General features: G+C 40.1%; 1 protein-coding gene and 1 long non-coding RNA gene across 3 annotated transcripts in view; one reads left to right on the forward strand and one right to left on the reverse strand.

The window, feature by feature from the left end:
* The window catches only part of BPGM (bisphosphoglycerate mutase), a 31,106-nt gene extending 23,845 nt beyond the window's left edge, over positions 1–7,261 (forward strand). Inside the window, exon 4 of one of the 2 annotated variants that reach the window (XR_008718110.1) lies at positions 6,637–6,861. Coding sequence is in view for 1 of the 2 variants with exons in the window: in XM_055590972.1 (XP_055446947.1) it covers positions 6,637–6,815 (179 nt within the window). In the remaining variant the exon portion in view is untranslated. Of the gene's footprint in view, positions 1–6,636 lie in introns of both variants that reach the window. The other variant, XM_055590972.1, reaches the window with a different exon arrangement.
* Positions 2,330–22,513, reverse strand: part of LOC129659527 (uncharacterized) — a 37,365-nt gene continuing 17,181 nt past the window's right edge. The window contains exon 3 of the long non-coding RNA XR_008718111.1: positions 2,330–2,439. This is a non-coding gene — a long non-coding RNA (uncharacterized LOC129659527). The remainder of the gene's footprint in view (positions 2,440–22,513) is intronic.

Here is a 22,513-nt window from a genome sequence, read left to right on the forward strand (position 1 = left end):
GCATTTCTCCTTTGGGAAACATCTATTCAGGTCCTCTGCCCATTTTTTAATCAGGTTGCCTTTTTTTTTTTTTTTTTTAATGCTGAATTGTTTGAATTCCTTGTCTACTTTGGATATGAACCCCTTATCGGATGTATCACTTTGCAGGTATCTTTCCCCATTCAGAATGCTGGCCTTTGGTTTGTTGATAGTTTCCTTCTCTGTGCAAAGGCTTTCTGTTTGGTATAGTGACATGGACTGCTTTACTTTGAACTTTATAGTAGTTCTTAATTCCTTCAAAAGAAAGAAGACTTAAATATATGAAATACTATATAGTAAGAAAACCTCTACATGAAGGACTGCTTTATTGATTTTTAACAGCATAAACAACTACCCATGCTGTACTAAGAAGTCGAGATTACAGCAGGGCCCACCTCTCACCAGCTACTACCACGATGACTCCTAGCCCAGGCTTAGTATCTAATAGCTCCCTGTTCCTTCGCATTCCAGACGGGTGTGTGTTTCTTTCTCTGTGGTTGGCAGAGCCACTTCCTGTTTGTTTCCTGAAGGCCCACATTGGAGGAGAAGCGAGGTAGTGAACTGAAGCATTGGATGTAGTCTGCATGTTACCAGCGGAAGTGGATTGTTTAGTCTGGGTTCAAGAAAGGACTAGGCAGTTCCAAGTTTGGAGTAAAAGTGGCATGCAAGATAGGCTTGCCCCACTGAAGAACTGTGGGCAGCTGCACACGTAACAAGGCAAAGAAGTGAAATTAGAGACTTAAGGAGGAAAGGTCAGCTGGGACTTGCTGTGGGGACAGGGACTGACCAATCACCTTTGGCATTTCATGGGATATTTTCAGAAGTAGCAAAGTCAGGCCTCTCTTCTGTGAAGCAAATGCTTATCTAGCGGTATGGTTACGCTTTCTCTTATTGATTTATAGAAACTTTCCTTTTTTAAAATTGTAAAGTATTTAACTATAACATTAGATGTAGGATGGATTCTACTCTCTGCCTTATTCTAAATCAGAGGCTGTTATGTTATCATCATGTTACACTACTCAAATAACCAATTTCTAATTCTCCCCTGGCCAGTCTTTTAAGTTGTACATGGATAGCATTCAAACCTAAAAGAAATAAAATTAAAAGTAGGTGGAACATATATGAAATTCAGAATCTTGTGTCAGCTCTTATTTTGGCAATAGAAGAATACAGAACTCGCATCACAAGTCCCCGTCAGTGGGGTTTTAATTGTGACTGATGTGATTGGGAAAAGGAAGCAGGGCACGGCTGGCACCTCACATTTGTATAATTTGATCGGAGTTTTGCCCTCTTTATCTAATTCCCAAAAATATGCATCATGTAATTGGGGTTTCCCAGGGCTTCCCAGGTAGCGCTAATGCTAAAAAACCCACTTGCCAATGCAGGAGACACAAGAGACATGGGTTCGATCTCTGGGTCAGGAAGATCTCCTAGAGGGGGACATGGCAACTCACTTCAGTATTCTTGCCTGGGAAATCCCATGGACAGAGGAGCCTGGCAGGCTACAGTCCACGAGGTCACAAAGAGTCAGACACAACTGAAGCAGCTGAGCACGTACATGCACGTTGTCCTGTATAGATCTGTCTCCCTAAACATCTTTTCTCTTGTTTCCTGATATTCAAAGATTTTGGGCAAACACTTTGGAGAAAACCAAAGAAAATATATAGAAGACAAATTTAATTTCAGTTGTTTGCTGTTCGTGCACTAAATACAAATGACTTTTTCTTCAACCTTTTTGACCGTCTCTTTTTTTTCCTTAAAAAGGTAATAAAGGAATCACAATCTTTAGTGAGAGCTTCAACAGTAAGGGACTAGATTTAATTTGAAAGCTTAGAGAGTTCAGGTTCATTCATTTCGGCCATGTGCCAAGGGTCCATTAAGTCAGGTGCCGTATATTCTTGGTACAAGGATGCAGCACCTGGACTTGGACATGCAAAGTCTGTACTTCTGAGGCACACTGTGAGTCTCCGTTTCGATCTCCTGAAATTTGGCCGGTACTGTACCTCCGACATAGTCCTCTGAGGACTATATGTACAGACTATATGTCTTAGAGTTTTTGTTAACATTCTATTCCTAACAGCCTTTACTTAATTCATATAGTTGTAATATCAGATCATTAAGCTAAAAAAATTTCTGGATTCTAGCAGCCAACACATGATAAAATTCCTTACAGTTGAACAAACATTGCTAAATTCTTGCATAAGGCCCCATTCAAAAGCATGAGCATCACAAGAGTGGCTAAAACATTGTCTTACAATCCTGGTGGGAGAAGTGAGTATTTGCTCAGCCACCGCTGATAGAAGGCAGAGGGGTAGTGCTGTATATCTGTGTGGGGATCTTCATGACTGTCCATGGTTCCTGTTCCTGCTCAGTGGTCAGGGGAATCATTGTAGATACAGTCTTGATTTTTTGAAGTCGGTCCTGTGTGCAGAGAAGTAAGCTGTTTAGATTTCTTCCCATATTGGCTTTGAGTTACTCCTTTGACTTACCATCAAACTTTCATTGTTTCTTAGTTGAAATATCCCAGTCATTAAAATGGATTGCAGTTAACTTTCAGATGCTCCTACGTGGAAGATTCAAGAATTAAAGACAACAGTCGGGAGTCGGAGAAGGGGTTGATGCAGGATTAGATATTTCCCTTCAGAACATTCTTAGATGCCGTTTAAAACAATCTAAACCCATTATCAGATGGAGGATGTGATATCTGGCCACTCATTATAACTTTCATATGATGTTCCGGTTAATGCATTTGTAATATGATATTGCATAATATAGTATTGATTTAGTTTGATTTAATCCAATGCAGATGCATTTTTTAGCCTTAGGAGTTCTGCTTGCTTAACTCTCTTAGGATAAAGAATGTGACTTATGCCAAAATTGAGTAATGAGTAATGGCTTCATTGTGGTTTTTCCTAATTTGCTTTTTTAAAATGTCAGTCACTAAGTCTGTTGACTGATTATTAAGCGGTCTAAGTATTTTAAATATTTGTAAGTAATTAGTCTGCTCTGTGAATGGCTTGAGTAGTCATTAAAGTGGAATGTCAACTTTATTTATTGGAAATATTTCTATTTTTGTTGAACTCTCCTTTCTTTATAGGTGAAATATTATAGTTCTTGTGGCCTTTGTTTACTTTGCTCTTTCATTTGGTCCCACACAAAGCCGGGTTGTTATCTAAGCCATAAGCATGAGCTTGAGAGTAACGCTCTTAAAAATAACACTTGTTACACCTGGTTAGTTTTGAGGCCATGGTCAGATGAGTTCCATGTGTGCCCCTTGACCCTTGCCAAAGACCTAGGATTTTCTCTGAGGTCACATCATAACCCCTAACCCTGGCCCATGATAATCCCCCTGTGTTAGCTATTTCAAGGGGATCAGACAAGTCAGTTCATCCCTGTTATTGTTGTTTAGTCATCAAGTTATGTCCTACTCTTTTGCAACCCCATGGACTGTAGCGTGCCAGCCTCCTCTGTCCATGGGATTTCCCAGGCAAGAATACTAGAGTGATTGCCATTTCCTTCTCCAGGGGATCTTCCCAACCCAGGGATCGAGCCCTGGTCTACTGCACTGCAGGTGGATGCTTTACTGCTGAGCCGCAGGCGAAGCCCGTTCATCCCTGTACTAGTCTTGAAAACATGAGACCTCTAGGTTCTGGAGTCCAGTTAGCACCCAGCCCTTCACAAGGGCAGAACACGGACATAAACATTCTCCTCTCTCCTAGTACTGAGGTGGAAATAGCCATCGACGAATCAGATGACCAGAGCTGAAGTCCTGGAATTTGGAATTTTTTTAAAAGTCCAATTTTACTACCTTAACTGTCTTGTGATTTGAACCATAAACTTCTCTGGATCTGTTCAGTAGTTTTTCAAACATCTTTCTAGAGATATAATTCACATGCCATACAGTTCATCCATTTAAAGTATATAATTCAGTGGCTTTTCACAGAGTTGTTTATTTACAGAGTTGTCCATCTATTAGCACAGTCAATTTCAGAACATTTTCATTACCCTCAAAAAAAAAAAAAAAACACCCCATTCCTGGCTGTCACTGCACAGTCCTCCCATCACCTCTGGCCCTAAGCAACCACACATCTATTTACGTCACTGTTAGATTTGCCAGTTCTGGCTCTCATGCGTGCTTAGTTGTTCAGCTGTGTCCGACTCTTTGTGATCGTTTGGATTGTAGCCTACCTGGCTTCTCTGCCTACGGGATTCTCCAGGCAAGGATACTGGAGTGGGTTGCCATGGCCTCTTCCAGAGGATCTTTTTGACCCAGGGATCAAACCCACGTCTCCTGTGTCTCCTGCATTGGAAGGCGGATTCTTTATCTGCTGAACCATCTTGGGAAGGCACCATTTGGTATAAATGGAACCATGCAGTATATACTCCTTTGTGACGGGCTTCTTTCACTTAGCATACTGTTTCCAGGGGTCATCAATGTTTAGCATGTATCAGCACTTCATTCCAGAGAAGGCAATGGCACCCCACTCCAGTACTCTTGCCTGGAAAATCCCATGGATGGAGGAGCCTGGCAGGCTGCAGTCCATGGGGTCGCTACGAGTCGGACACAACTGAGCGACTTCACTTTCACTTTTCACTTTCATGCATTGGATAAGGAAATGGCAACCCACTCCAGTGTTCTTGCCTAGAGAATCCTAGGGATGGGGGAGCCTGGTGGGCTGCCGTATGTGGGGTCGCACAGAGTCGGACATGACTGGAGTGACTTAGCAGCAGCAGCAGCAGCACTTCATTCCTTTTTATTACCAAATAATAATCTATTATCTGGATCTACCACATTTAATTCATCCATTCATCAGTTGGTGGGCTTTTAGGCTGTTTCCATCTTTTATCTGTTATGAATGATGCTGCTCTGAGGGTTCGGATATGGGTTTTTGTGTGGACATATGTTTGCATTTCTCTTGGGTGTGTACCTAGGAGCAAAATTGCTGGGTCCCATGGTAATTCTGGGTTTACCTGTTTGAAGAATTGCCAGACTGTTTTCCAAAAATTCCACAGGATCTTCTTATACTCTTAATTTACAATGTATTAGGATTTCAGTGTCTCTATATCCTTAGCGGTCACCTGGCTCTAAACCACGTCATGTTGCATTCTGCTCTGTCTCCAGGGGTTGCGTACGGCAGCTGCTGTGCGTCCAGCTGACAGATCTGACCTGACGGAGCCTGAGGGCTCTTAAAATCCAAGGCAGTCATCTCCCAGCTAAACAGCTGGCTGTCTGGTCTGAATTTATTTGTTCTTGCCAGCTATAGTTTGGAGTGGTAATCTTAGGTAGGGTTGCAGTGTGAGGGTGGGGGCTTCGCAGGGCAAAATAATGTGTTAGTAGCCTACTCTTTAAATCTTCAACCTAGAAGAGAATTCCTAGTGGAGAAAGAAGAAATACTTTTTGTGCTGTCCTTCGTCATGTTTCTCTTTTGAAGTCTGTTCCTTCTACCTCACACCCTGTGTGATGGTGGTAGAGAAGAGTGTGTGTTTCTTTTTTTAATTAGACAGAGGCAGTGGAGGCCCAGAGAGGGCCTCCGAGTTATGACCATTGGTTAATAAAAACGACCGAGTGCATTGATAACTAACTGCCACTAACTTATTCTGCCATTCTCACCTTCCAAGTAAAGGAGGACCCTTGAACTTGCCTCAGAACTTGCTCTCCCTACGTCCTTTCTGTTAATATAGCACAGAAGCATATGGTTAGAGTTTAGAAGTCTATATAATAAATGTCTGTTTTTAAAGCAGATAATTTGAACACTTTCAGTTACCTTTTAATTAGCTTAACTCCATTTCTTCAGGTCTCCTCTCTTCTCTTTGTCCATTTTGAATCAGAAAAACTTGAAAAACATTGTATACTAATTACAGACACCTAGGTTTAAATCCAGGCTTTGTTTACAGCCTGTGTGATCTTGAATTGTTTGCTTAACCTCTCTGTGTCAAAATTGTTACATGGAAAAATAATAGTGCATATCTGATTAAACAAGTTAACACACATAAAGTACTTCGAAAAGTATCTGGCATGTGGAATGTACATTAGCTATTTATCGTTTAAAGCACTCATTAAAAAAACAAAAAAACAAACCTATAACCACCACAGCTGCTACTGCCCTTGCTACAACTCCAGCTCTTCTGGTCAAAGTTGAACAACCTATGATTCAGGTTACTTAAAAAAGATCTGATGGAATTCCCTGGTGGTCCAGTGGCTAAGGACTCCATGTTTTCATTGCCAAGGCTGTGGGTTTAATCTCTGGTCTGGAAACTCACATCCCACACACACCTTGCTCTCCCAGCAGTTGGAATGTTAAAGGGCAAGAGGACGAGACCTGTCAATCATTTAGTTAGGAAACAACCAGCAACAGGTTGCCCCCAAACATATTTTCCTAAGATTTGATGTAATGTAAATTTCTGTCTCATCTTTCTTTCTTTCTTTTTTTTTTTTTTTTTTTAAATCTTCTGGGATGTCCTTGGCTTCCAGTGACCATAGCTGGAATCCTTCAGTATCTGGCATGGTTCCAAACACACAGTTAATGTGGGACTAAGTAAATGTGCACTTAAATATGTAACCAGAGCTTCCTCCTGGGTTGTCTTTAACACCTTGTTTCTTCCCCTCTTGATCTCCAGGTATCTCGGATGAAGAAATTATCAACATTACTCTTCCTACTGGGGTCCCCATTCTCCTGGAACTGGACGAGAACCTGCATACTGTTGGGCCTCACCAGTTCCTGGGCGACCAAGAGGCTATCCAAGCAGCCATTAAGAAAGTTGACGATCAAGGAAAAGTGAAACGAGCTGACAAATAAAGTCTTTCCCATGTGCTGGCTAGGAATAGCTGCAGAAGGAATGGCATGTGGTGTGTTATGAGTGCTCATCTCCCTTTTTTTTTTCTTTTTTTTTCTGTCTTCCCACCTGATTTTTCCAGATCTAGGCTGTGGGGTAGAGTTTGTAGAGGTAATTAGGTCTTAACGTTGGCCCAGTTAAAGGCTTTAGGATGCCCAAATGCTTATGTCATAGCCTTATGTGCTAACCCCGGCGGGCCTCCTTTTAATTAGTCACTAAGTTAATCACCAGTGGGGCTTAATCAATGTCCTAAGTTTCTGAGATGGAAAAGCAACAAGTGAAGGTTAAGTTCAAGGTCGTCCTCATTCAGTAAATCAGTATTGAGTCACTATTGACAGACCTTCACTTCAATAAGACGTTTGTATTTATAGAAAATTTCTGGGATGATAATAAAGGATATTAGATAATATGCTCTACTTAAGTATTTATTACTAGTCTTTTCCTCAAGGAAAAGGGGTACTCTGATAGGTAAGACCAGAGGCCCATTAAATGGGAGAGTCACAGATGGGTTCTTCCAAAGCAGCCAGCTACAAACAGCAAGGCCTTTTGCTCGTCTCTAATCCAGAGACATCCTGTTTGACATCTGGTGGAATTCCTCTCTAGCTGCTGGAATTAGCAGCATATAGACAGCCATAGCTGTTCATGTTCTCTTTTGTTTTTAAACATTAATCTTGGGCTCCTTAAAATTGATTTAAAAATAAGTTCTGTGTCTGAAAATGGTACCTCCAAAGTATTTCCATATGATTTCTAAGTATTAAGTACAGGCTACTGAATTAGTCTCTGCTTTCATCTTCCTGTAACACAAAGAGTTGTACTTGTTTCAACACACAGACGTGCTTAATTCTCTATAAATTGAAGTTTGGGTCAGGGTGAAGTTAGAATATAGTGGGTGTAATTTCATTCACTTGAACAGGGGAAATGGTATACTGGCACTTGTCAATGGACATTTGTTCTTTATCTGCTGAGGGCAAAACATTATGGTACATAGTCTACAGTACTCAGGGTAGACCACAGACTGATTGATTGATTGATTGCTCATCAATCTTAATGATACAGGATGTCTTTAGATGCTGTAGACAGGTACGTCATCATTTCTTTAAGCTACTGCTACTGCTAAGTCACTTCAGTCGTGTCCGACTCTGTACGACCCCATAGACGGCAGCCCACCAGGCTCCCCCGTCCCTGGGATTCTCCAGGCAAGAACACTGGAGTGGGTTGCCATTTCCTTCTCCAATGCATGAAAGTGAAATGTGAAAGTGAAGTCACTCAGTCATGTCCAACTCAGCGACCCCATGGACTGCAGCCTACCAGGCTCCTCCATCCATGGGATTTTCCAGGCAAGAGTACTGGAGTGGGGTGCCATTGCCTTCTCCGTTAAGCTACTGCCTTATATCAAAGCAAGTGACATACGTTTCAATGATAGAGTCGTCTTAACAGTTTACAACTATAATAGCTATTACAGGTATCACGAGTTTTTCATGGTTCTCCATTGGTGGCTTAGTTTATTTGTATCCATTTTGTGGTAAAATTGGCATTAGAAGGAAACTAATTATAAAACCCTTGCCACTGCTTGGTCTCCACTGATCCTTAAATCAAGATTTAGAGGGACTTTCCTGGCAGTCCAGTGGTTATGACTCTGAACTTCCAATGTAGGGGACACGGGTTCCATCCCTGGTCAGGGAACTAAGACCTCACGTGCTGTGTAGCGCAGCCAAAAGATAAAAAATAAAGAAGACTTAGAGCATCAGCTGATAAAGATGGCTGAAAAGAACATGGTTTGCTCACAGCTGGCCACATCTGCAATGCATAAGGACGTGGAATGTGGCTGCTTGACATTCCTGACCAACTACTGTCTTTTCTGCTGCCGTCCTTCTTTTCAGTCCTGTTGCCCAACCAAATCGCACTCTTTATGATAATTCAGAGATCAGGGTCACAAACACAACTACCGTCTTCCTAGAATTCCAAACCTATGGCTAAACTTCAACTCAGACCATTTTTAAACAGCTTTATCTCTGGAACTGGCATCTGAATTTTCCAGCCCAAGTGGTGACCATGTCTTAAAGCAGCTCAAGATCCCAGATTTGGATTCTTCCCTCATCCCACCTCTAGACGTCCACCTCCAGAGGACCCCCAGCAGCATGATTGCTCCCTTGCACAAAGCTGTGCTCACACTTAGTCACTTTGGAATCTCACAGACTTCCTGAGAGGGATAATTGTTGCTGATACATTCTGGTACAATTTTGGTTTTATTGTTTTTGAGATCTTGGCTGAAATAAAAGATATTTATGAAAACTTGATGTACAATTATCGTTAACAACTTTAGCATGTCAGCCTCGAGACCACCTAGTGAACCTGTTTTCTTTGCACGGTTTACAAAGTATTCAGGATTTTTGATGTAGGTACCTCAAAGTATGCCTAACCTGGATCCTTGGTATCCTCTGTACTATGTCAAGCTGGGACCACAAAAAGGGGGAATTTTTTAAATCTAAAAAATGATAGCTTATCTAGAAATTTGGTCCTTGGCAGGCCAGGTTTGGCTTGCCTTGGAAACACCTAGACAATTTTTTTCTACCCAGGCTGTAATGCTTGTTATATGCAGGTCCAGTGTGGTAAGATAATAGCCATAGCAAGATGCTATGAATTTTCATTTTTAAATATCTCAAATGAATTCTGTATCCCCGTACATTGAGACTTTGTTTTTCTGAAAAAACAAAAATTCTGCCTCAGGAAAAAAGGTTCTTAAAATCATCCAGTACAAATTTGAGCACTGAATTAACAGAGCATCCTCAGTTAGGATACGTTACATCATGTATATTTCCTTGATAAAGATGTGCAAGGAAAATTTCTTAACATGATCTGGCTATTTCCATGCTTAACCAGATTCTTTTGCCCCAAATTTGCAGACTATTTCTCATCTTGGGTCATGACCACTTTTATTAAAATGCAGCCCTTTGTGTGCACATTAATGGCAGTGGTTATTTGTCTTCTAGCCTGGGAAGCCTCCCCAGAGGCTCTGTAGCTTTGTTGCCAAAATGCTTTTTTTGGTTAAAGCCAATCCCTGTTGGGCTGCAATTAGCCAACTTGGTGGCCAGAAGCAGAAATCCTTCAGGAAAGAAAAGTCAGAGATCACGTATGTTTACCCCCTTCCTACCATGTAGTTATAATTTTTTATTTTCCAGCCCCTCTCTGTTTATGACAGAATGAAGTAGGGGAACCGGCTTTACTGGACAGAAAGTTCATCATCCCCAGCATCATTTTTAATTCATTTTTATGCTCTTAAAAGTGCAAGTCTCTCTTCAAAGTTCAGGTTCCCTCTCACCTGGAAAGTCTTTCATATATTTCTCTTCCCTCAGAAAAACAAAATTGCCTCAACATTTCAGACTCTGATCACTTTTCCTGCTTTTGTCTTCTGCGTGGTTGGATTTTGCAAGTTTGGGGCTCACTTCTATAGCACTACTCGTCTTATAAATCATGCCTTGCCTCTCCGCAGATCTGACTGTGGCAGATGCTATGTTATGCTGTATCCTGAGGGTTTCCACATTGGACTGTGAGGGAAATTTTGTCCCAAGGGAAATATGAAATGGCCATACTATAAGAATATTTTAATCATGTAATCTCCCTCTAGTGCCAAAGCTATTTAGCAAAATGATAGGCAGAATTAAAGTCACTCTTGCCCACAATAGGCGAAATTTTATTCATTGGAAGATAATCTCACTATATAGACTAGCTTTTAAGACGTGGAATTTAAGTCCAAAAACTGTAAGTTCCTTAGACAAAATCGTAAACATGAGCCAGATTGTCATCATCATGTTTGACTTTCACATAATAGAGCCACATTTTATTTGCCTTTTATTTAGTTGCGGCTAGCCATTTAAACTTATGCTTACTCTGATTTAACAGGAATATATTTTTAATATCTTTTTATTATAAAACATTTTCAACATCCACAAAAGCTGAGACTAAATAGCACCAGCAATACTCATTTACCGATCACCCACTACCACTTCATTAACTTTGTTGTTGTTTAGTTACTGAGTCATGTCTGACTTTTTGCAATTCCATAGCCCACCAGGCTCCTCTTCTTCCCAGGCAAGAATGCTGGAGTGTGTTGCCCTTTCCTTCTCCAGGGGATCTTCCCAACCCAGAAATCGAACCGGTGTCTCCTGCTTGGCAGGCAGATGCTATACCACTGAGCTACCCGGGAAACCTTCACTGACTTGTGACCACCCTTATGTGGGTCTTCTCACTCTGCCCACTGGATTGCTTTGAAACAAATGCTGAATGTCAAATAGGATAGATTTTGAGAAGGAAAACTCCTTTAATAGTCTTCAACCAGTTAAAATGGAAGCGCCAGTAATTTCTTCTGATATTTGTCCATTTTGGTACTTTTAAGAAACAGCCATTGCTAAGTTGTCCAATTCAGGTCCTAAATACAGTTGCATTATCTGTCCTTGCTCTTTAGAGAGCTGTTAGTCTGTTCTGTGTGACTTCTGCAGGATAATTTGGAATGATTTGGTAACACTGATGTTAAATTCAAGTATTTAAAGATGAAAGTGTTCCTGAGACTGTTTTAAAGAATTAAGTAATTCTGAATTTCATTAGGTTTAAAAATTGAGCATATTTGTTGATGTTATTGTAAATTAGGTTACTCACAAAGGGAGAAGAGAGAGAAGGTGGAGGAACATAAAGACCACCATGTTACTAGTTTTGAACTGCAGATATTTGTATGAATGTGTATATAATTTCTTCTCCCTTTCCCCCACCCCAAGCTCTGGCTGTGTGCTCTGAAAGGGCCTGGAAGCCATAACCTAGTAATAATGAACACACCTAGTTACCTTGATCTTGTTTTCTAAATACTGTTTCACAGATCCAGCGATGTTTGGGAAAACACCGTTGGTTCCAGGTTGGAAGCAGATAAAGTGAGCTTAGAACACCTTGAGTCAGAAAAGAAGAAAATGCCCAAAGACTGGTAGGATATAAACATTGGCTTCAGGTGACAAATTTGGGGCAGTTTGAGATTAAAGAATAACAGTGATGGATTATAAAACCTTTGTCTTAGTCTGTTCAGGCTGTTGTAACAAAGCACCACAGATGACTTAAGTAAACACTTCTCACGGTTCAGAAGGCTGGGAAGTCCAAGATCAAGGCACTGGCTGATTCAGTGTCTGATAAGAACTGTCTTCCTAGTTTTCAGATGGACGTCTTCTGGCTGTGTCCTCACATGGTGGAGGGGGCTCTGGTCTCTTCCTTTTAGAACACTATTCTTATCATGGGGGATCCACCCTCATAACCTCATCTAAACCTGCTCACCTCCCAAAGGCCCCACCTCCAAACACCATCACCCCAGGAGAGTAGGGTTTTACCAATTAGGTTTGAACCTTAATTGGATATTTTGATTAAAAGTTACAAAAGACATTTTAGGGGCTGAAAAATTTAAGGGTGAGGTGTCATGATGCCTGCAATTCTCCTTCAAATGGTTCAGCCAACACAGTGTTCATACATATTTAAAGAGACACATAAAGCAAATTAGTAAATTATAATTGATAAATGGAGGAAAATTTATAACGCTGTACTATTCTTCCAGCTTTCCTGTAGGTTTGATATTTTTCAAATAGAACCAAAGAAAAAGTAATAGGAAACACTGATAAGCAACCAAAACAGCCTCGTATTGAAAACATGTTTTTGCTATATGGAATGACTGGATAAATGCGCCTGGTTTCTGTACTTTTTATTTCTTCTCGAAATTTCAGTCTTTATTAGTAAAGGAAAACCTTCTTAAGTCTATATTGTCAAGAAACAAATAGTTGTATGCTTATTTTACTTCTGCTATATCTAGTGGTACAGTTACATATCAGACCAACAATTATTAATACTTTCTCTGCTAATACAAGTCAGAAACAGGATTATGATTGCCATCACCTTGTAGCTGAAAAAACAGAATTTCTTTCTCCTGATGCAAAACCTTGGGCTTTAATCTTTTCCTGCCTGAGGCTGACATCCCTTCTTAATGACACCTGTTTGACTCCTAAAATCCACTTAATCTCTGGGCCTCCATTTCCTTGGAATTTAGCTCCCTGAAGCAATCATCTCCCATGTCCCTTGTTTCACTCAGCTCAGTGTCATACCTCAGCTTGAATACGTGTGACCTCGAAGCAGCTCTGGTTTCTACTGCTGCTCCATGCTTCCTTCTACTAAGACTGCTGGGGGTCAGTAGCCTGTAATGAATGCTTCTGATTGGCACTAAAAACCAGCCTTTTATTTATATTGTGGTTGGCCACTTAAGCCTTAAGTCTATTCTTACTTTAAAAACAAGGTTCATGAAAACAATCCCTGTTTTCATGAAGGAAGCTCTACCTTTTCAAGATAGCTTCATTTAATTCTCCGCAATGCCAAGTTCTTAAAAACTTCAGCATAGACCAGAATGCAACATAAGCTTGTGTCCAAAGAGCCAGTGCATCACTTCCAGTCTGCAGAAAACAGATGCCATCTGATAGCAACTGCAGCAACCGTAGACCGAGATGTTAGGTGGTGCCTTTCTTTCCCTGAAGCACTTGCACCTGGAGGAGCTATTTTGCTTCAGAGTTTTTACTCAAGAATTTCTCATGAATTCACTCTAGCCACACAGATACTGAAAAGGGCACATTAGCCAACCACATTGCCTTGCATCCACTTGAGAGGAAATTTCATTTGATGTAATATTGACCTAGTGTTAGTCGCTCAGTTGTGTCTGACTCTTTGTGACCCTATGGGCTGTAGTTCACCAGGCTCCCCTCCAGTCAAGAATACTGGAGTGGGTTGCCAGTCCCTTCTCCAGGGGATCTTCCCAACCCAGCGCTGGAACCCAGATCTCCTGCATTGCAGGCAGATTCTTCACTATCTGAGGTTGACCTAGGTGGAGAATAAAACACAGCTGGAGTTTGTATCAGTCAAATTAATCGTGTAAAAATCTCTTTTACAGAGAAGACTTTGGAGTATTTAAACCTGGACCTTGGAGCAGAGAGGGTCAAGACCATTATATAGTTGTACACTCATGAATGAGGTCATTTAATCCATTCTGACACTTTTTCTATAGAACATTCACTGGAGTTCTCCAGGCAGCTACTAGCCGTTGGTATAGTAAAATACTAGTCAGTATTTTTATTTCTGAAGCACCCCAGGATTATGAATTGGATTGTAGGAAACATTATTTGTAGCTGGAATTCTAGGTACTCTCCCAAGAGTCTTGGTATTTTATAATCTTTATTTAATCCTTATTTCTGCACCTAGACACTGGGGGTCAGTATTTATTCATAAATGCCTCTCAATTTGACTGTAAGCCTAGCTCTGGCTACTTACAAAAGGTGATGTCTAGAGAGTCCTGGAGTTGATTGTGGGATTTCTTTCTCTGATTATGTAACTACAGAGCCCAGCCTAGGTAAACATAAAATGTAAATATAAACATTGTGGATCCCTGTAGGACTGTAACCAGAGAAGGAGGCAGACAGTTTTCAATCTGAAATATAAACTAACACCAGGTCCTTTTCATTTCTGGAGACTTGTCTGGCAACATTGGTCCTATGGGTGCACTCAAATGCTCAGGCAGAATTTGGCCATCACCCTTAACTTTCCTTCTGATTACTTATTTTTTGTTGATTCTCTCTCCTCCTAGCTGTCAAATTCATCTCTATCCCCACCACTCACACCTTGAGTCACATCCCCACCTTTTCTCTCGTTATGAGACTCACATGCTGCCTTCTGCACTAAGAAGGAATTTTTCTCTCTCTAGACATTTAAGCAGTCTTCTAGATGATCTGCTTTTGTTCTACTTCAGTCCTCTTCCGGGTGATCTTTCAAAAGGTCTACCACACAGTACTTCACACAAACTTTCAGGGACACCAACATTTTTTAAGCCTCTGCCTTTGTACTCATTTCTCCTCCATCACCACTCCATCTTTTTATCTCCTGCCTAATATCTGCTTATCTCTCAGGGCTCTTAGGCTCTCAAGGATCCCTGTGATTTACCTGGATCAAGATTTACCTGTGCTGGGTCTCATCTGTTCCTTTGTCTTTTCCCTGGCAGGACAGTGGAATGAATTTCAGTTCAGTTCAATTCAGTCATTCAGTCATGTCTGACTCTTTGTGATCCCATGAATCACAGCACGCCAGGCCTCCCTGTCCATCACCAACACCCAGAGTTAACTCACACTCATGTCCATCGAGTCGGTGATGCCATCCAGCCATTTCATCCTCTGTCATCCCCTTCTCCTACGCCCAATCCCTCCCAGCATCAGGGTCTTTTCCAATGAGTCAGCTCTTCACATGAGGGACTCTCAAGAGTCTTCTCCAACACCACAGTTCAAAAGCATCAATTCTTCAGCGCTCAGCTTTCTTCACAGTCCAACTCTCACATCCATACATGACCACAGGAAAAACCATAGCCTTGACTAGACAGACCTTTGTTGGCAAAGTAATGTCTCTGCTTTTCAATATACTATCTAGTTTGGTCATAACTTTCCTTCCAAGGAGTAAGCATCTTTTAATTTCATGGCTGCAGTCACCATCTGCAGTGATTTTGGAGCCCCCCCCAAAAAAGTCTGACACTGTTTCCACTGTTTCCCCATCTATTTCCCATGAAGTGATGGGACCAGATGCCATGATCTTAGTTTTCTGAATGTTGATTTTAAGCCAACTTTTTCACTCTCCTCTTTCACTTTCATCAAGAGGCTTTTGAGTTCCTCTTCACTTTCTGCCATAAGGGTGGTGTCATCTGCATATCTGAGGTTATTGATATTTCTCCCGGCAATCTTGATTCCAGCTTGTGCTTCTTCCAGCCCAGAGTTTCTCATGATGTACTCTGCATAGAAGTTAAATAAGCAGGGTGACAATATACAGCCTTGACGAACTCCTTTTCCTATTTGGAACCAGTCTGTTGTTCCATGTCCAGTTCTAACTGTTGCTTCCTGACCTGCATATAGGTTTCTCAAGAGGCAGATCAGGTGGTCTGGTATTCCCATCTCTTTCAGAATTTTCCACAGTTAATTGTGATCTACACAGTCAAAGGCTTTGGCATAGTCAAAGCAGAAATAGATGTTTTTCTGGAACTCTCTTGCTTTTTTGATGATCCAGCAGATGTTGGCAATTTGATCTCTGGTTCCTCTGCCTTTTCTAAAACCAGCTTGAACATCTGGAAGTTCATGGTTCATGTATTGCTGAAGCCTGGCTTGGAGAATTTTGAGCATTACTTTAGTAGCGTGTGAGATGACTGCAATTGTGTGGTAGTTTGAGCATTCTTTGGCATTGCCTTTCTTTGGGATTGGAATGAAAACTGACCTTTCCCAGTCCTGTGGCCACTGCTGAGTTTTCAAATTTGCTGGCATATTGAGTGCAGCACTTTCACAGCATCATCTTTCAGGATTTGAAATACCTCAACTGGAATGCTATCACCTCCACTAGCTTTGTTCGTAATGATGCTTCCTGAGGCCCACTTGACTTCCCATTCCAGGATGTCTGGCTCTAGGTGAGTGATCACACCATCGTGATTATCTGGGTCGTGAAGATCTTTTTTGTACAGTTCTTCTGTGTATTCTTGCCACCTCTTCTTAATATCTTCTGTTTCTGTTAGGTCCATACCATTTCTGTCCTTTATCAAGCCCATCTTTGCATGAAATGTTCCCTTGGTATCTCTAATTTTCTTGAAGAGATCTCTAGTCTTTTGCATTATGTTGTTTTCCTCTATTTCTTTGCATTGATTGCTGAGAAAGGCTTTCTTATCTCTCCTTGCTATTCTTTGGAACTCTGCATTCAGATGCTCATATCTTTCCTTTTCTCTTTTGGTTTTCACTTCTCTTCTTTTCACAGCTATTTGTAAGGCCTCCTCAGGCCCCCATTTTGCTTTTTTGCATTTCTTTTCCATGGGGATGGTCTTGATCCTTGTCTCCTGTACAATGTCATGAACCTCCATCAGTAGTTCATCAGGCACTCTGTCTATCAGATCTGGTCCCTTAAATCTATTTCTCACTTCCACTGTATAATCATAAGGGATTTGATTTAGGTCATATCTGAATGGTCTAGTGGTTTTCCCCACTTTCTTCAATTTAAGTCTTAATTTGGCAATAAGGAGTTCATGATCTGAGCCACAGTCAGCTCCCAGTCTTGTTTTTGCTGACTGTATAGAGCTTCTCCATCTTTGGCTACAAAGAATATAATCAATCTGATTTTGTTGTTTACCATCTGGTGATGTCCATGTGTAGAGTCTTTTCTTGGGTTGTTGGAAGGGAGTGTTTGTTATGACCAGTGTGTTCTCTTGGCAAAACTCTATTAGCCTTTGCCCTGCTTCATTCCGTACTCCATGGCCATATTTGCCTGTTACTCCAGGTGTTTCTTGACTTCCTACTTTTGCATTCCAGTCCCCTATAATGAAAAGGACATCTTTTTTGGGTGTTAGTTCTAAAAGGTCTTGTAGGTCTTCACAGAACTGTTCAACTTCAGCTTCTTCAGAGTTACTGGTTGGGGCATAGGCTTGGATTACTGTGATATTGAATGGTCTGCCTTGGAAATGAACAGAGATCATTCTGTTGTTTTTGAGATTGCATCCAAGTACTGCATTTCGGACTCTTTTGTTGACCATGGTGGCTACTGCATTTCTTCTAAGGGATTCCTCCCCACGGTAATAGATATAAGGGTCATCTGAGTTAAATTCACCCATTCCAGTCCATTTTAGTTTGCTGATTCCTAGAATGTCAACGTTCACTCTTGCCATCTCCTGTTTGACCACTTCCAATTTGCCTTGATTCATGGACCTGACATTCCAGGTTCCTATGCAATATTGCTTTTTACATCATCAGACCTTGCTTCTATCACCAGTCCCATCCACAACCGTTCTCTGCCTCACAAAGCTGGGTGCCAGCAAGGTCATGCAAACTTACTCTCCAGAATCCCCCAAATTTATCTCCCATGAGCATTAAACTGTTCAGTTTTTGTAGATATATTCTTTAAAATAGTTCTTATCTAGAGATATTTGATCTTAAGCTGTACTATGCTTTGTGGCTGTCTTCCCACTGTGTGAATTCATGGAAGCAGAAATGGAAACCCTGCTGCTGGTGGAGTGGAAAGCAAGTGAGGCTGAGTAGCCCTTCAACTCAGAGCATTTCTCCATAGGCAGCTGCTATAATGGTGAGAAAACAGGTTAAGGAGCTATGTTCTTGCTTTTTATTCAAATTATAGAGTTAAATATGTCAGTCTAAATATGTTAAAAATAAGTAAACTCCTTAATCCTGCAATCCAGCGAGCTATTTTTTTTCCTTGTATGAATTTTCACATAGATATATTCTTAATTTGTATTCAATTTTGTATTCTTTTCTTCATCATAAGCATTTCTCCATGCTTCATAGACTTCAAACAATTGTATTATATAGATAAATACCATTGCATTATTTGGATAAAATTTAAACATCCCAAAAGGAGGCAATTAGATGCTTTCAACATTCTGCTATAATAACCAATTCTGTCCCTATAACTTCTCTCCCAGACTCTTTTTGAATGTTTATGAGGTCCAGTGAAAGAGCACAGTGGAGGCCCACATGCTTTTTGTCCAAATATTTTAAAATATCAATCAAGCTAACAGACATTTTATGTACCTTGACAAATATACCTTCATAACAAAAATATTTCTAAATATGTAAAGGTATTTTTTTAATATAACTGAAAGCCACCACACATCAGGAATGGTTATGGAAGTCTTCTCTGAAAAGAAGAGTGGTCCAATGGCCTAAGACCTTGCTGCCACTGAAGAGCTTCAGCTACATAACACACAGTCTCCCCAAAGCAACATTTACATTCTACTCAAGAAATACAATCGCTGTAAGAATCATAAATCCTATATTATTTTAAGAGAGATTAAGGCTCCCAAATATATGAATCATTGACAGAACCAAAGGGAGAAATGAACAGCAACACCATAATAGTGGGAGACTTTAATTCCTCCTTTCAGCTATGGATAGAACAACTAGAAAGAAGATCAGTAAGGAAACAGAGGACTTTAACAGCACAATTAGACCAATTAGACTTAATGGACATATGCAGAACATTTCCCTCCAAGCAGCAGAATACAGTTTTCTCAAGTACACATAAAATATTCTTCCCACAGACCACATGTAATCTACAAGACAAGTTTTCACACATTTGAGAAGCTGAAATCATAGAAAATATCTTCTTCAACCATATAGAATGGAACTAGAAACCAACAGCATAAAGAAAACAGGAAAACCCACCAAAATGTGAAAATAATCAACTCTTCTACAACCAACAAGTCAAAAAAGAAATCACAAGGGAATTTAGAAGATATCTGAAGATAAAATGAAAATACAACACACCAAAACATATGACATACAGTGAAAGCAGTAATAAGAAGAACATTTATGGTGGCAAATGCTTACATTAAGAAGAAGAAAGCTCTCAAATCAACAACCTAATTTTACATCTCAAGGAATTAGGAAAAGACCAAACTAAAGGAAAAGTTAGAGAGAAGAAGGAAATAACAAAGATTAGAGCAGAGATAGAGAATAGAAATAGAAAAAATTAAAATCAAGAGCTGATTTTTCTAAAGTTTTTATTGGAGTATAGTTGGTTTAAAATGTGCTAATGTATTCTGTACAGCAAAGTAAATCAGTTATATATATATATATACACACACACACACACACACACACACACACACACACACACATACATACACACATATACCACTGTTTTTAGATTCTCTATTTTCCTAAGACAGTGTATTGAGAAGAGTACCCTGTGTTATACAGTAAGTCCTTATTATCTATTTTATATATAGTAGTGTGTATATGTCAATCCCAACCACCCAATTTATCCCTCCCCCACTTCCCCCTGGTAATTATAAGTTTGTTTTCTCTATCTATGACTTTATTTCTGTTTTTAAAATAAGTTTATTTGTACCATTTTTTAAGATTTCACATATTAGCAATATCATGTATTTGTCTTTCTCTATCTGACTTACTTCACTCAGTGTGACAAACTCTAGGCCAATCTATGTTGCTGCAAATGACATTATTTTATTCTTTTCTATGGCTGAGTAGTATTCCATTGTATAGATGTACCACGTCTTCTTTATCTCTTCCTCTGTCACTGAATGTTTCAGCCGTCCCATCCCCTGGCTATTATAAATAGTTCAGCAGCGACTATTGTGGTGCACGTGTCTTTTTGAATCATGGTCTTCTCTGGATGTATAAGCTAAAGGCAAAGGAGAAAAGGAAAGATATACCCATCTGAATGCAGAGTTACAAAGAATAACAAGGAGAGAGAAGAAAGCCTTCCTCAGCGATCAATGCAAAGAAATAGAGGAAAACAATAGAATGAGAAAGACTAGAGATCTCTTCAAGAAAATTAGAGATACCAAAGATAGGCTCGATAAAGGACAGAAATGGTCTGGACCTAACAGAAGCAGAACATATTAAGAAGAGGTGGCAACAAAACAGAAAAATTATACAAAAAAATCTTACTGACCCATATAACCATGATGGTGTGACCTAGAGCCAGACATCCTGGAATGTGAAGTCAAGTGGGACTTAAGAAGGAAGCATCACTACAAACAAAGCTAGTGGAGGTGATGGAATTCCAGTTAAGCTATTTCAAATCCTAAAAGATGATGCTGTGAAAACGCTGCACTCAATATGCCAGCAAATTTGGAAAACTCAGCAGTGGCCACAGGACTGGAAAAGGTCAGTTTTCATTCCAATCCCAAAGAAAGGCAATGCCAAAGAATGCTCAAACTACAGCACAATTGCACTCATCTCACATGCTAGTAAAGTAGTGCTCAAAATTCTCCTACCAAGGCTTGAACAGTATGTGAACTGAGAACTTTCATATGTTCAAGCTGGATTTAGAAAAGGCAGAGGAACAAGAGATCAAATTGCCAACATCCGCTGGATCATCGAAAAAGCAAGAGAGTTCCAGAAAAACATCTCCTTCTGCCTCATGACTACGCTAAAGACTGTGTGGATCACAGAAAACTGTGGAAAATTCTTCATGAGATGGGAATACCAGACCACCTGCCCTGCCTCCTAAGAAATCTGTATGCAGGTCAGGAAGCAACAGTTAGAACCATACATGGAACAACATTTTCCCAAATTGGGAAAGGAGTACATCAAGGCTGTATATTGTCACCCTGCTTATTTAACTTATATGCAGAGTACATCATGTGAAATGCTAGGCTGGATGAAGCACAAGCTGGAATCAAGATTGTTGGGGAAAATATCAATAACCTCAATTATGCAAATGACACCACCCTTATGGTAGAAAGTGAAGAAGAACTAAAGAGTCTCTTGATGAAAGTGAAAGAGGATAGTGAAAAAGCTGGCTTAAAACTCAACATTCAAACAACTAAGATCATGGCATCTGGTCCCATCACTTCATGGGAAATAGATGGGGAAACAATGGAAACAGTGACAGACTTTATTTTGTGGGCTCCAAAATCATAACAGATGGTGTCTGCAGCCATGAAATTAAAAAATGCTTGCTCCTTGGAAGAAAAGCTATGACCAAATTAGATATCATATTAAAAAGCAGAGATATTACCAACAAAGTTTCGCCTAGTCAAAGCTATGGTTTCTCCAGTAGTCATGTATGGAGTTGAGAGTTGGACCATAAAGAAAGCTGAATGCCAAAGAATTGATGCTTTTAAACTGGTTGGAGAAGACTCTTGAGAGTCCCTTGGACTTCAAGGAGATCAAGCCAGTCAATCATAAAGGAAATCAGTTCTGAATATTCATTGGAAGAACTGATGCTGAAGCTGACTCTCCAATACTTTGGCCACCTGCTGGAAAGAGCTGACTGATTGGAAAAGACCCTGATGCTGGGAAAGAGGCAGGAGGAGAGGGGACGACTGAGGATGAGTTAGTTGGATGGCATCACTGGCTCAATGGACATGAGTTTGAGCAAGCTCTGGGAATTGGTGATGGACAGGGAAGCCAGGCATGCTGTGGTCCATGGGTCACAAAGAGTTGGACATGACTGAGTGACTGAACTATATAAGAGCTGTTTTGTTTTTTTTTAAGACCAACAAAATTGGAAAACCCTTACATAGAATAACTAAGAAAATATGAGACTCAGTTAACTTAACTTGGAAATAAAATAGGAGACATTGCAACTGATGTCTCAGAAATAAAAAGGGTTATAACAGACTACTGTGAACAATTATATACCAACAAATTGAATAACCTGGAAGAAAATTATATATTCCTACCAACTAACCAACATAAGAATCATAAGAAATTAAACAATCTGAAGAGACCTAAAACTAGTAAGGAGATTAAAGCAATAATCAAAAGCCTCCCAACAAAGAAGAGTCCAGGGCCAGATGACTTCACAGCAGAATTCTACCAATCATTTAAAGAAAAATGAATACTAATCCTTCTTAAACTCTTCTAAAGAATTTAAAATAAGGGAATGCTCCAAACTCATTCTATGAGGTCAGCATCACCCTGATATCAAAAGAAGATGTAAAAGGCACCCAAATTGAAAAGGAAGAAGTAAAATTATCTCTGTTCACAGATAACGTAATCTTAAAGAAAACCCTAAAGATTTCACAGAAAAAAAATGGTTAAAAGTAAGAAATTATTTTAACAAAATGCAGGGTAAAAAATCAACATGTAAAAATCAATTG

This window comes from Bubalus kerabau, chromosome 8 (genome assembly GCF_029407905.1).
Source record: "Bubalus kerabau isolate K-KA32 ecotype Philippines breed swamp buffalo chromosome 8, PCC_UOA_SB_1v2, whole genome shotgun sequence".
NCBI lineage: Eukaryota > Metazoa > Chordata > Mammalia > Artiodactyla > Bovidae > Bubalus > Bubalus kerabau.